Below are 13,209 nucleotides of genomic sequence, written 5' to 3' on the forward strand. Positions count from 1 at the left end.
GGAGGGTTATTCAGGCTGGGCTTAGTGGGTGCTAATTCCCGGCCCGGGGGGGGGATTAAAGCCCCGACCGACCATTGGCCCCCGCTCAAATCTGCCGGGGCTGCAGAGGCTGCCACAAAGGGCTTGCTGTGCTCAGCACCCCGGCACGGGATGGGATGGGATGGGATGGGATGGGATGGGATGGGATGGGATGGGATGGGATGGGATGAGATGGGATGGGATGGGGGTCCCGGCCCCCACCTCACCCCGGGGCTGCTGGGAGGGGGCACCCACCTGCAGGAGGTGGGGAGGGGGGTGTGAGGAAAGACCCTCCCCAAAGCCCTGAGGCCACTGAGACCCCCTCCCTCCCCCACAGTGACACTCTGCACCTGCCTCTGACCCAAAGACAGCTTTAATCCCCTTCCCATCTGTGCATCTAGCCCCCCCTCCAGCCCCTCCTCCAGCCTCTCAGTCCTTCCAGGGGGGCACCATGCCCTGGGTGCCCCCCCGGAGGGCTGGGCTGGGGGTGGCTGGTGAAGACCCATCCCCATGTGTCAGCTGCAGTGGGGTTGGGTTGGAGGGGGTTGTGGGGAGGGGGGAGGACTCAGGCTGTGCCCTGGCCCTGCACAGCTTGGGGGGCTGGGGGGGCTCGTGTGGAGGGTGAGGAGGGGGCTGGGCTGGTGGTCTCCACCAGTGCCATGTCCCTGCAGGTGATGCAGGAACAAAGGTGCTCCCGGGGGGCATCGGGGGTGAAGAGGAACTCATAGGAGAATCCAGCCAGGACAGCACCCAGAATGGGGCCCAGCCAGTACACCTGGGGGGCACAGGGGGATGTGGGGTCAGGGGGCTCTGGGGACAGGGGGATGCAGGGTCAGGGGTGCCCCAGGGATGGGAGATGGATGTGGGGACAGGGGGGATGTGGGGGTCAGTGGTGCCAGGAGGGTGGGGGGGGACACAGGGCCAGGGGTGTGCTGGAGACAGGGGGATGCAGAGTCAGGGGAGTCCTGGGGAGAGGGGGATGAGGGGTCCAGGGGTGCTCTGGGGAGAGGGGGATGCAGAGTTGGGGTGCCCTGAGGGTGGGGGGTGTGGTGGGTACAGGAGGATGTGGGTTCAGGGGTGCTCTGGGGGGCACACACAGGGCTGAGGTGCCCTGTGGCCAGGGGGACAGAGGGTCAGGGATGCCCTGGGGAGAGAGGCATGAGGGGTCAGGGTTGCTCTGGGGAGAGGGGGATGCAGAATTGGGGTACCTGAGGATGGGGGGAACAGAGGGTCAGGGATGCCCTGGTGAGAGAGGGCTGAGGGGTTAGGGTGCTCTGGGGAGAGGGGGATGCACAGTTGGGGTACCCTGAGGATGGGGGGGGACACAGGGTAAGGGATGCCCTGGGACAGTGGGTGCATGAGTCAGGGGCTACTGGGGGGCTGCTGGGCACTGCCCCAGGGATGGGGGGAGAGGAAACCCCCCCAGTGATGGGGACAGACTGGAGGAATCTGCTCCATGCAGGAGGAGCCGGGGGGAGGTGTCACACACTGGGGGGAACTGGGAGGGAGGGTCCAGGAGGGAGCCAAACTGGGATGAATCCAGGAGTGACCAGTCCCAGGGGTCTGAGGGGTGAGGACAGGACCAGGGGGGGGTCCCACACTGCACCCAGGACACCCACCCCCACGCCAGGGTGTCTGGGGACACCAGTGGGTGCCACCAACTCACCCAGTGATGGTCCCAGACGCCGGTGACGACGGCGGGTCCCAGCGAGCGCGCGGGGTTCAGGCTGCCCCCCGAGACCGGCCCCTGTGGGATGGACGGGGTCAGGGCTGGTGGGGCTGGGGACTGGCAGCCCCAGGGTGAGGGGATTTGGAGGGGGTGGGGTGGTCCTTACTGCAGCCAGGGCACCAGCAGCCACGGCACTGCCCAGGAGCAGCCCACCCCATGGAGCCAGGCGCTCGGCGCTGAAGGTGGCCAGTGCCAGCTGGAAGGTGGCAAAGCTCTCCCATGCCAGGGCCTGTCCTGCCGTCCCCTCTGCACTGACCTGTCACCACAGCCCGGCCTCAGCACCCCTCAGGGACAGGGATGGGCTCAGCAAGGGCAGCAGCAGGAGGACACTCACCCTGGTGACCAGGCTGGCGGTGGGCGGCAGCACCACGCGGGCGGCGGCGGACGCCAGCACGGCCCCGGCACACTGAGCCAGCAGCGCGCTGGCACCACGCAGGGCACCCAGCTTACGGGTGCAGAGCAGGGCCAGGGTGAAAGCTGGGTTGGCCTGGGGTGCCCCAAGGGTACAGGTCAACCCCCCAGCCACCAGCCCCCCGGCCAGCGCCGGTGCCAGTGGCCCTGGGGCCGCCGAAGCCCCCAGCAGCATCCCCACGAAGATGAAGGTGGCAGCTGCCTCTGCCAGCAGCTCGTGCCAGAAGCGCCCACTGCGCAGCTCCTGTGGGCACAGGGTGGCTGGATGTCACTGGGGGACAGTGGTGATGGGGTGCCATGGCAATGGGGTGCCTCAGTGCCTGGGTACCACTGGGGTGAGGGGTGGTGGCCATGAGGGACCTCGGTGACCAGGTGCCAAGATGACGAGGTGCCATGGTGATGGGATCAAGGTACCCCATCACCAGTACACCCCATCACCGTGGTACCTGGGCACTGAAGCATCCCATTGCCATGGCAGCCCACCACCAAGGTTCCCAGGCACTATGGTACCCAGGCACTGAGGCATCCCATTGCCATGGCACCCCATCACCATGATACCCCATCACTGTGGTACCCCATTGCCATGGCACCACATCCCTGTGGTACCCAGGCACTGAGGCATCCCATTGCCATGGCATCACATCCCTGTGGTACCCAGGCACTGAGGCATCCCATTGCCATGGCAGCCCATCACCAAGGTTCCCAGGCACTATGGTACCCAGGCACTGAGGCATCCCATTGCCATGGCATCACATCCCTGTGGTACCCAGGCACTGAGGCATCCCATTGCCATGGCATCACATCCCTGTGGTACCTTAGAGCTCCATCTGTGAGCCCCCATTGCTGTGGGGCTCTGGTTGCCATGCTGACCCTGTTGCCAAGGTGCCCCACTGCCAAGACACCCCCATCACCAGCTGCTGGAGCATCCTGTAGCCATGGCACCAAGTTACCCCGTCACCATGACATCCCACTGCTGCCATACCCAGTTGCCATGGCACCACATCCCCATGGCACCCATCCCTGTGGTACCTGGGCACTGAGGCACCCTGTTGCCATGGCACCCCATCCCTATGGTACCTAGGTACTGGGGTACCCTGTTGCCATGACACCTCTGTGACAAGGTTCCTTGATGATGGGGTGCCATGGCAATAGGGTACCCCAGTACCTGGGTACCACAGGGATGGGGTGCCATGGGGATAGGGTACCACAGGGATGGGGTGCCATGGCAATGGGCTGCCCAGGTACAACAGGGATGGGGTGCCATGGGGATGTGGTGCCATGGCAACTGGGTATGGCAGTAGTGGGATGTCGTGGTGATGGGGTAACTCAGTGCCATGGCTACAGGATGCCCCAGCAGCTGGTGATGGGGGTGTCTTGGCAGTGGGGCACCCTGGCAGCAGGGTCAGCATGGCAACCAGAGCCCCACAGCAATGGGGGCTCAGTGCCACAGCTGAGGGGGGCACAGCCACAGAGGTGGGGCCAGCAGCCAGAGCAGGGCCAAGGGCCACGGTGAGGGGCACACAGGGACCCCTGAGTTGAGGCTACAGTGTGGGGCAGCTGGGAGCTGAGATGCCAGAATGAGGGGGTCCCCAGGGGTTAAGGGGCTGCTCACCCACCCGCTTGGGCAGGGAAGGACCCTGAGGTCATGGCTTTGGGGGCAAGGGGAGGGAACGGAGGGGGAAGGGGCTGGGGCAGGGCTGCAGACGGGCTCTTACCTCTGGCAGGGCCATGGCTCAGCTGCAGGGCTGGGGAGGGCACAGAGGACACACAGCATGGGGACACCTCCCACTCCCCCAGCCCTGCCACCCCCCTGGCTGGGGAGAGGGAAGGGGCACAGAAGGGGGCTGAGGATGGTGGGGGGCTGCAGGGATTGGGCTCAGAGCATCTCTGGGTGTCAAGGCAACGGGTTGGGACGCTTTAAGGGCGTTGCCACGACGACCATTGACGGTGAGAGATGAAAGGCAGAGATGAAAGTGGGTGCAGAGACCTATGTGGGGGCAGGAAGGGGCTGCAGAGGGCCCTGGGCAGGCTGGAGCCATGGGCTGAGGGCAACGGGCTGAGGTTGCCCCAGGGCAAGTGCTGGGTCCTGCCCTTGAGCCACCCCAAGGCCAGGCAGCTCCAGGCTGGGGCAGAGGGGCTGGAAACTGCTGCAGGGAAAGGGCCTGGGGGGGCTGGTGCCAGGGGCTGAACAGCAGCCAGCAGCGTGCCCAGGGGGGCAAGAAGGCCAAGGGCAGCCTGGCTGGGCTCAGCAGTGGGGTGGCAGCAGGAGCAGGGCAGGGATTGTCCCCTGTGCTGGGCCCTGGGGAGGCTGCAGCTCCAGGGCTGTGTCAGTGCTGGGCCCCTCACTCACTGCCACAGGGACACTGAGGGGCTGCAGCGTGGCCACAGCCCCTGGGACGGGGGTTTGAGGGGAAAAGTGGGGTTTTGGGGAACTTGTGAGGGGGAAAGGTGAGTTTTGGGGGAGTTCTGAGGGAGAAAGTGGGGTTGGGGTGGAGTTTGGAGGGAAAAAGGGGGAGTTTGGGGGGTTTGGAAGGAGAAAGGGGGTTTGGAGTGAACTTGTGAGGGGAAAAAGTGAGGTTTGGGGCAGTTTTGAGGGGAAAAAGGGTGTTTTGGTGAACTGAGGGGAAAAAGTTGAGTTTTGAGGGAGAAAGTGGGGTTTTGGGAGAGTTTTGAGGGAAAATGTGAGGTTTTAGTGACCTGAGGGGAGAGGTGGCGGCCTGGAGGGGAGGCTGAGGGAGAAAGTGGGGTTGGGGTGGAGTTTTGAGGGAAAAAGGGGGTTTTAGTGAACTTCTGAGGGAAAAAGATGAGTTTTGAGGCAGAAAGTGGGGTTTTAAGTGGACTTCTGAGGGGAAAGGTGAGTTTTGGGGGAGTTCTGAGGGAGAAAGTGGGGTTGGGGTGGAGTTTGGAGGGAAAAAGGGGGAGTTTGGGGGGGTTGGAATGAAAAGGGGGTTTGGAGTGAACTTCTGAGGGGAAAAAAGTGAGGTTTGGGGCGGTTTTGAGGGGGAAAAGGGTGTTTTGGTGAACTTCTGAGAGGAAACGGTGGTGTTTTGGTGAAGTTTTGAGGGAAAAGATGGGTTTTGTTTGACTTCTGAGGGAAAAGGTGGGGTTTGGTGGGGTTTTGAGGGAAAACCTGGGAGGTTTGGAGGGGAAAAAGGGGGGTTGTGGTGTACTTCTGAGGGAAAAAGTGAGGTTTAGAGGGAGAAGATGGGGGTTTGGTGGTCACCTGAGGGGAAAAAGTTGAGATTTCAATGAATTTTGAGGGAGAAAGTGTGTTTTTGGTGGTGAACTCCCTGCCAGGAGGCTGCAGGGAGCTGGGGTCAGTCTCTGCTCCTGAGGGGCAGCACAAGAGGAAAGGGGCTGGAGCTGCCCCAGGGGAGGTTGAGGCTGGAGCTGAGGCAGAACTGTTTCCCTGAGAGGGGTGTCAGCCCTGTGCCAGGCTGCCCAGGGAGCTGGGGCAGTGCCCAGCCCTGGAGGGACCCCAAAGCCGTGGGGTGAGGTGCTGAGGGGTCAGTGCTGGGCTGGCTGAGGGGAGCAGGGACACCCCCAAACCCAGCCCAGCTCTGCACTGGGGGTCACAGCAGTGAGGGCTGTGTTTGGGCTGCCCCCCTCAGCAGCCCAGCCCCAGCCTGTGCCAGCTCAGCACCGGTGCTGAGTGAGTCAGCATCCTGCCAGGGCTCACAGGGCGCTGCTGACGCCCTCCAAAGAGCCAGAACAATCTGTGCCTGGGGCCAGCACAAAGGCAGAGGGGCCCTGGGGATGGGGAGCTGGGGGCAGGGAGGGGGCACAGAGCGGGGCAGCAGCGGCTCTGCTCAACCCAGTGCTCCCAGGACTCCCCACCCTGCCCCACATTCCCCACAGGACCCCTCATCCCACCCCACACCATCCCCAGGGTGCCATATCCTGCCCCACAGAACCCCTCATCGCACCCCACTCCCCCCCCAGGTGACCCCAGGACCCTCTATCCTGCCCCATGGACCCCCAGGTGACCCCAGGACCCATATTCTGCCCCATGGACCCCCAAGTGACCCCAGGACCCATATTCTGCCCCATGGACCCCCAAGTGACCCCAGGACCCTCTATCCTGCCCCATGGACCCCCAAGTGACCCCAGGACCCTCTATCCTGCCCCACAGATCCCGGGTGACCCCAGGACCCTCTATACCGCCCCACAGACCCCCCAGGTGCCCCCAGAACCTTCATCTCAGTCCACAACCCCCCAGGTGCCCCCAGAACCCCCTATCCTGCCCCACACACCACCCAGATACCCCCAAGACCCTCTATCCTGCCTCACAGACCCCCAGGTGCCCCCAGAACCCCCCTATCCTGCCCCACACACCACCCAGGTACCCCCAAGACCCCCTATCCTGCCCCACACACCACCCAGATACCCCCAAGACCCTCTATCCTGCCCCACAGACCCCCAAGACCCTCTATCCTGCCTCACAGACCCCCAGGTGCCCCCAGAACCCCCCTATCCTGCCCCACAGACCCCCAGGTACCCCCAAGACCCCCTATCCTGACCCACAGACCCCCAGGTACCCCCAAGACCCTCTATCCTGACCCACAGACCCCCAAGACCCTCTATCCTGCCCCACAGACCCCCAGGTGCCCCCAGAACCCCCCTATCCTGCCCCACACACCACCCAGGTACCCCCAAGACCCTCTATCCTGCCCCACAGACCCCCAGGTGCCCCCAGAACCCCCCTATCCTGCCCCACACACCACCCAGATACCCCCAAGACCCTCTATCCTGACCCACAGACCCCCAAGACCCTCTATCCTGCCTCACAGACCCCCAGGTGCCCCCAGAACCCCCCTATCCTGCCCCACAGACCCCCAGGTACCCCCAAGACCCCTATCCTGACCCACAGACCCCCAGGTACCCCCAAGACCCTCTATCCTGCCCCACAGACCCCCAGGTGCCCCCAGAACCCCCCTATCCTGCCCCACACACCACCCAGATACCCCCAAGACCCTCTATCCTGACCCACAGACCCCAAGACCCTCTATCCTGCCCCACAGACCCCCAGGTGCCCCCAGAACCCCCCTATCCTGCCCCACAGACCCCCAGGTACCCCCAAGACCCCCTATCCTGACCCACAGACCACCCAGATACCCCCAAGACCCTCTATTCTGCCCCACAGACCCCCAGGTGCCCCCAGAACCCCCCTATCCTGCCCCACAGACCCCCAGGTACCCCCAAGACCCTCTATCCTGCCCCACAGACCCCCAAGACCCTCTATCCTGCCCCACAGACCCCCAGGTGCCCCCAGAACCCCCCTATCCTGCCCCATAGACCCCCAGGTACCCCCAAGACCCTCTATCCTGCCCCACAGACCCCCAGGTGCCCCCCAAGACCCTCTATCCTGACCCACAGACCCCCAGGTACCCCCAAGACCCTCTATCCTGCCCCACACACCACCCAGATACCCCCAAGACCCTCTATCCTGACCCACAGACCCCCAAGACCCTCTATCCTGCCCCACAGACCCCCAGGTGCCCCCAGAACCCCCCTATCCTGCCCCACAGACCCCCAGGTACCCCCAAGACCCTCTATCCTGCCCCACAGACCACCCAGATACCCCCAAGACCCTCTATTCTGCCCCACAGACCCCCAGGTACCCCCAAGACCCCCTATCCTGACCCACAGACCACCCAGATACCCCCAAGACCCTCTATTCTGCCCCACAGACCCCCAGGTGCCCCCAGAACCCCCCTATCCTGCCCCACAGACCCCCAGGTACCCCCAAGACCCTCTATCCTGCCCCACAGACCCCCAAGACCCTCTATCCTGCCCCATAGACCCCCAGGTACCCCAAGACCCTCTATTCTGCCCCACAGACCCCCAGGTGCCCCCAGAACCCCCCTATCCTGCCCCACAGACCCCCAGGTACCCCCAAGACCCTTCATCCTGCCTCAAACTCCCCCCCCACAGACCCCAGATCCCCCCTTTGCGCCCCCTTCAACTCCGCCCAACTCCAAGATGGCGGCGCCCAGCCCGGCCTCAGCCGCGGGGGGGGAACTGACCCCAGTCACGTGTCACGTATCACGTGACGCGGGCGGCTCCAACATGGCGGCGCCCGGAGCGCTGGGGCTGGAAAGAGCAACCCGATGGACCAGCACAGGCTGGGGATGGACTCTGGGAGAGTCGTGTGGCTGGTGGGCAGCAGGATGAGCCTGAGCAGCAACGGGCCCTCGTGGGCAAGAGGCCACTGGCAGCCTGGGCTGGGTCAGAAGGGCTGTGGGCAGGAGGTCAGAGAGGTTCTGCTGCCCCTCTGCTCTGCCCTGGTGACACCACAGCTGGGGTGTTGTGTCCAGCTCTGGGCCCCTCAGCTGCAGAAGGACAGGGAGCTGCTGGAGAGAGCTCAGCACAGGGCACAGAGATGCTGGAGTGGAGCATCTGCCTGGTGCTGAAAGGCTGAGGGAGCTGGGGCTCTGCAGCTTGGAGAAGAGGAGCCTGAGGGCTGAGCTCAGTCATGTTCACAAGTGGCAGGAGGCTGGAGCCAGGCTGTGCTCAGGGATGGGCAATGATGGGACAAGGGGCAACATCAGACGTTCCAGAGACACAAGGCAGAATTAGTTCCCTGCTGAGGTGAGGGAGCACTGGCAGGGGCTGCCCAGATGGGCTGTGGAGGCTCCTGCTCTGGAGACATCCCAACCCCACCTTGGCCTCATTCCTGTGCCTCCTGAGCATGAGGAACCTGCTTGAGGGGGCTGGAGGAGCTCTGGAGGTTCCTTCCCACCCCCATCACTGTGTGATTCTCTGGTTGCACTGGCACAGGAGGAGAAACTCGTGGCAGGGGCTGCCCAGATGGGCTGTGGAGGCTCCTGCTCTGGAGACATCCCAACCCCAGCTGGATGAGTCCCTGTGTGCCCTGCTCTGGGTGCTGCTGCTCTGGCAGGGGGCTGCTCTGGATGAGCTTCCCAGCTCCCTTCCAGCCCCTGAGGTTCTGTGGGCAGGTTGCAGTGACAGGAGCCATCTCTGCCCTGTCACAGGGTTGTTCCAGCTGGCAGAGCCCTTCCAGCTCATCCAGCCTCTGTCCCAGCCCCATCACCCACCAGCCCATTGCCCTCAGTGCAGCACCCACCCAGCTCTGAAACCCCTCCAGGGACGGTGACTCCAGCAGCTCCCTGGGCAGCCCCTTCCAAGGCCTCACAGCCCTGGCAGGCAACAACTTGCTCCTCACACCCAGCCTGAACCTCCCCTGCTGACACTTGAGGCCCTTTCCTCTGGTTCTGCTGCTTGTTCCCAGGGAGAACAGACCCACCCCCACCTGGCTCCACCTGCCTTTCAGGTAGTTGCAGAGAGGGAGAAGGTCTCCCCTGAGCCTTCTTTTCTCCAGGCTCAACAGCCCCAGCTCCCTCAGCCCTTCCTCAGCTGAGACGTGCTCCAAATCCTCTCCCAGCTCGGTACTCGCCTCTGGAGCCTCTCCAGCACCTCCATGTGCTTCTTGGAGCGAGGGGCCCAGAGCTGGGCACAGCATTGGAGGTGCAGCCCCAGCACAGCCCAGCACAGGGGGATGATCAGCTCCCTGCTCCTGCTGACAGCACTGTCCCTGATCCAGGCCATGATACCGTCAGGGTGCTTTCGGGGTCCCTTTCCAGCTCTTGTGACACTGTGAGGGGAGCACACGCGGTGGGGGGCGGGGGGGTGACGAGTGTGAAGCCGCGGATGAGGGGTCGGCGTTAGGACCCCGCGGCGGTGCCGTGTGCCGGTCTGCGTTAGGACCCTGCAGAAGCTGCCGGTGAGGGTCGGCGTTAGGACCCTGTTGAATCCCCGAGTGTGGGTCGGCGTTAGGACCCCGCTGGATCCTCGTGTGCGGGTCGGCATTAGGACCCTGCGCAATCCCCGTGTGCGGGTCAGCATTAGGACCCCTCTGACTCCCCGTGCGCGGGTCGGCATTAGGACCCCTCTGACTCCCCGTGCGCGGGTCGGCATTAGGACCCTGCTGGATCCCCATTTGCGGGTCGGCATTAGGACCCAGCTGTATCCCCGTGCGCGGGTCGGCATTAGGACCCCGCTGTATCCCCGTGCGCGGGTCGGCATTAGGACCGCGCTGGATCCCCGTGCGCGGGTCGGCATTAGGACCCAGCTGTATCCCCGTGTGCGGGTCGGCATTAGGACCCCTCTGACTCCCCGTGTGCGGGTCGGCATTAGGACCCCTCTGACTCCCCGTGCGCGGGTCGGCATTAGGACCCCTCTGACTCCCCGTGCGCGGGCCGGCATTAGGACCCTGCGCAATCCCGTGTGCGGGTCGGCATTAGGACCCCGCTGACTCCCCGTGCGCGGGTCGGCATTAGGACCCCGCTGACTCCCCGTGCGCGCGCCGGCATTAGGACCCTGCGCAATCCCGTGTGCGGGCCGGCATTAGGACCCTGCTGGCTCCCCGTGCGCGGGTCGGCATTAGGACCCCTCTGACTCCCCGTGCGGGTCGGCATTAGGACCCCGCTGACTCGCCGTGCGCGGGTCGGCATTAGGACCCCGCTGTATCCCTGTGCGGGTCGGCATTAGGACCCCTCTGACTCCCCGTGCGCGGGTCGGCATTAGGACCCCGCTGACTCCCCGTGCGCGGGTCGGCATTAGGACCCTGCTGGATCCCCGTGTGCGGGTCGGCGTTAGGACCCCTCTGGCTCCCTGTGTGCGGGTCGGCATTAGGACCGCGCTGGATCCCCGTGCGCGGGTCGGCATTAGGACCCAGCTGTATCCCCGTGTGCGGGTCGGCATTAGGACCCCTCTGACTCCCCGTGCGCGGGTCGGCATTAGGACCCAGCTGTATCCCCGTGTGCGGGTCGGCATTAGGACCCCTCTGACTCCCCGTGCGCGGGTCGGCATTAGGACCGCGCTGGATCCCCGTGTGCGGGTCGGCATTAGGACCCCGCTGGCTCCCCGTGTGCGGGTCGGCATTAGGACCCAGCTGTATCCCCGTGCGCGGGTCGGCATTAGGACCCCGCTGTATCCCCGTGCGCGGGTCGGCATTAGGACCGCGCTGCTGACTCCCCGTGCGCGGGTCGGCATTAGGACCCCGCTGCTGGCTCCCCGTGCGCGGGTCGGCATTAGGACCCCGCTGGCTCCCCGTGCGCGGGTCGGCATTAGGACCCCGCTGACTCCCCGTGCGCGGGTCGGCATTAGGACCCCTCTGACTCCCCGTGCGCGGGTCGGCATTAGGACCCCTCTGGCTCCCCGTGTGCGGGTCGGCATTAGGACCCTGCTGGCTCCCCGTGCGCGGGTCGGCATTAGGACCCTGCTGGCTCCCCGTGCGCGGGTCGGCATTAGGACCCTGCTGTATCCCCGTGCGCGGGTCGGCATTAGGACCCCGCTGGCTCCCCGTGCGCGGGCCGGCGTTAGGACCCTGCTGGCTCCCCGTGCGCGGGCCGGCGTTAGGACCCCGCGGGGCGCCGCCGTGACGTCACTCGCGGCCCGCCCGGCCGGGCCCAGGCGCTGGCGAAATGCTGCTGTCGGTGCCGCCGCGCGCGCTGCCGCCCTTCGCCTACGGGAAAGGAGCCAAGAAGGTACCGGCCGGCCGGGCCCGAGGCCTCCGCGACCCCTCCGCGACCCCTCCCCTCCCCTCACACCCCCCCCGCGGTCACCGCGCCGAGGAGGCCCCGTGAGGGGGGAGCGGGGGGGGGGGGGGCGGTTTTTGGGGGTCACGGAGCGATGTGTGTGTGGGGGGGGGGTTTGGGGGGTGGGTTTGTCCTTGAGGGACCCCCCCGCTTGTCCCAGCCCCTCACACACACACGCTCCGTGGCTCCGTTTCGCTCTGATCGCAGCTGAAGCCTGGGGGGGGGGGGATGGGGGGGGCCCCACGCTTGACGGTTCCACCCGTGACATTGGGGGGGATGGGGGGGGTGGGGGTGTCCCCCCCCAACACGCACACACCGACCCCAGCGCTGCCCGGGACACTCGTTTGGGGGGGTCCTGGGGGGGGGCTCATGAGGGTGGATGACCCCCAGTCAATGAGTGTGAGGTGGGGGGGGGGTCTTCATCCTCATCTTCATCTTCATCCCTTCTCCCCCACGCTGGGATTTGGGGGGACACACGGGATGGGGACTGGGGAGGATGGGGGTTCTTCATCCTCATCTTCATCCTCATCTTCATCTTCATCCCCTCCCCCCACGCTGGGATTTGGGGGGGACCGCGGGATGGGGACCGCGGGGGGAGGGGGGTAATTTCGTGGGGGGGGGGTTCTTCATCTTCATCTTCATCTTCATCTTCATCTTCATCTTCATCTTCATCTTCATCATCTTCATCTTCTTCCCTTCCCCCCCACACTGGGATTTGGGGGGACACACGGGATGGGGACTGGGGGGGGGGTGGGGGTTCTTCATCTTCATCTTCATCCTCATCTTCATCTTCATCCCCTCCCCCCACGCTGGGATTTGGGGGGACACACGGGATGGGGACTGGGAAGGGGGGTGGGGGGTCTTCACCCTCATCTTCATCCCTTCCCCCCCTGCTGGGATTTGGGGGGGGACACATGGGATGGGGACTGGAGGAGGGGGGTGTCTTTATCCTCATCGTCATCTTCATCCCCTCCCCCCACGCTGGGATTTGGGGGTACACACGGGATGGGGACTGGAGGAGGGGAGTGTCTTTATCTTCATCCTCATCTTCATCCTCATCTTCATCCTCATCTTCCTCCTCATCCTCATCCTCATCTTCATCCCCTCCCCCTCGCTGGGATTTGGGGGTACACACGGGATGGGGACCACGGGGGGGGTTGGGGGGGGTCATTTTGTGGCTCACTGGGGGCTGAGGGGGGTTGGGGGGTGTCTGGGGGGAGCCCCAGGAAGGGCAGGACGCTCCTCCCCATGTCCCTTGCATAGGGGGATGTGTAGGGGGGGGTGTTGGGATTTTGGGGGGCTGCTGACCCCCCCCTCTTCCCCCCTCCCCCCCTTTCAGCAGCCCTATGTGCCCCCGGCACAGCCCCTGGGCCCTCCCAGCCCCAGCCCCACAGGGGGGGGCCCAGAGCAGCTCAGCAAAACCAACCTCTACATCCGAGGGCTTCACCCTGGGACCACTGACCAGGACCTTGTCAAGCTCTGTCAGCCGTA

The 13,209-nt window shown here is 64.9% G+C and overlaps 2 protein-coding genes across 2 annotated transcripts; both read right to left on the reverse strand.

Annotated features, from left to right (window-relative positions):
* Positions 1 to 637: 637 nt before the first annotated feature.
* LOC133627905 (aquaporin-4-like) lies at positions 638 to 3,888 on the reverse strand (the record flags this gene model as incomplete). The annotated part of the gene is made up of 5 exons (XM_062015368.1): positions 3,874 to 3,888; positions 2,082 to 2,402; positions 1,854 to 2,003; positions 1,685 to 1,765; positions 638 to 793 (listed from the first exon to the last, which is right to left on the reverse strand). Coding segments are annotated over exons 1-5 (723 nt in total), but the record flags the coding sequence as incomplete, so codon positions are not given.
* Positions 3,889 to 10,631: 6,743 nt separating this feature from the next.
* On the reverse strand, positions 10,632 to 11,464 carry LOC133627883 (S-antigen protein-like). The gene is made up of 2 exons (XM_062015312.1): positions 11,435 to 11,464; positions 10,632 to 11,330 (listed from the first exon to the last, which is right to left on the reverse strand). Exons 1-2 carry the CDS (start codon positions 11,462 to 11,464, stop codon positions 10,632 to 10,634), a joined length of 729 nt encoding a protein of 242 aa, XP_061871296.1.
* Positions 11,465 to 13,209: the final 1,745 nt, after the last annotated feature.

Source organism: Colius striatus, chromosome 26 (genome assembly GCF_028858725.1).
Source record: "Colius striatus isolate bColStr4 chromosome 26, bColStr4.1.hap1, whole genome shotgun sequence".
Classification (NCBI taxonomy): Eukaryota; Metazoa; Chordata; class Aves; order Coliiformes; family Coliidae; genus Colius; species Colius striatus.

Excerpts from the sequence above, each read along its gene's own strand:
- LOC133627883 (XM_062015312.1), bottom strand. The coding sequence starts at position 11,464 with ATGCCGACCCGCGCACGGGGATACAGCAGG. Across the intron at positions 11,331-11,434 it reads GCGCACGGGGATACAGCAGG|AGGGGTCCTAATGCCGACCC; the intron begins GTCCTAATGCCG and ends ACGGGGAGCCAG.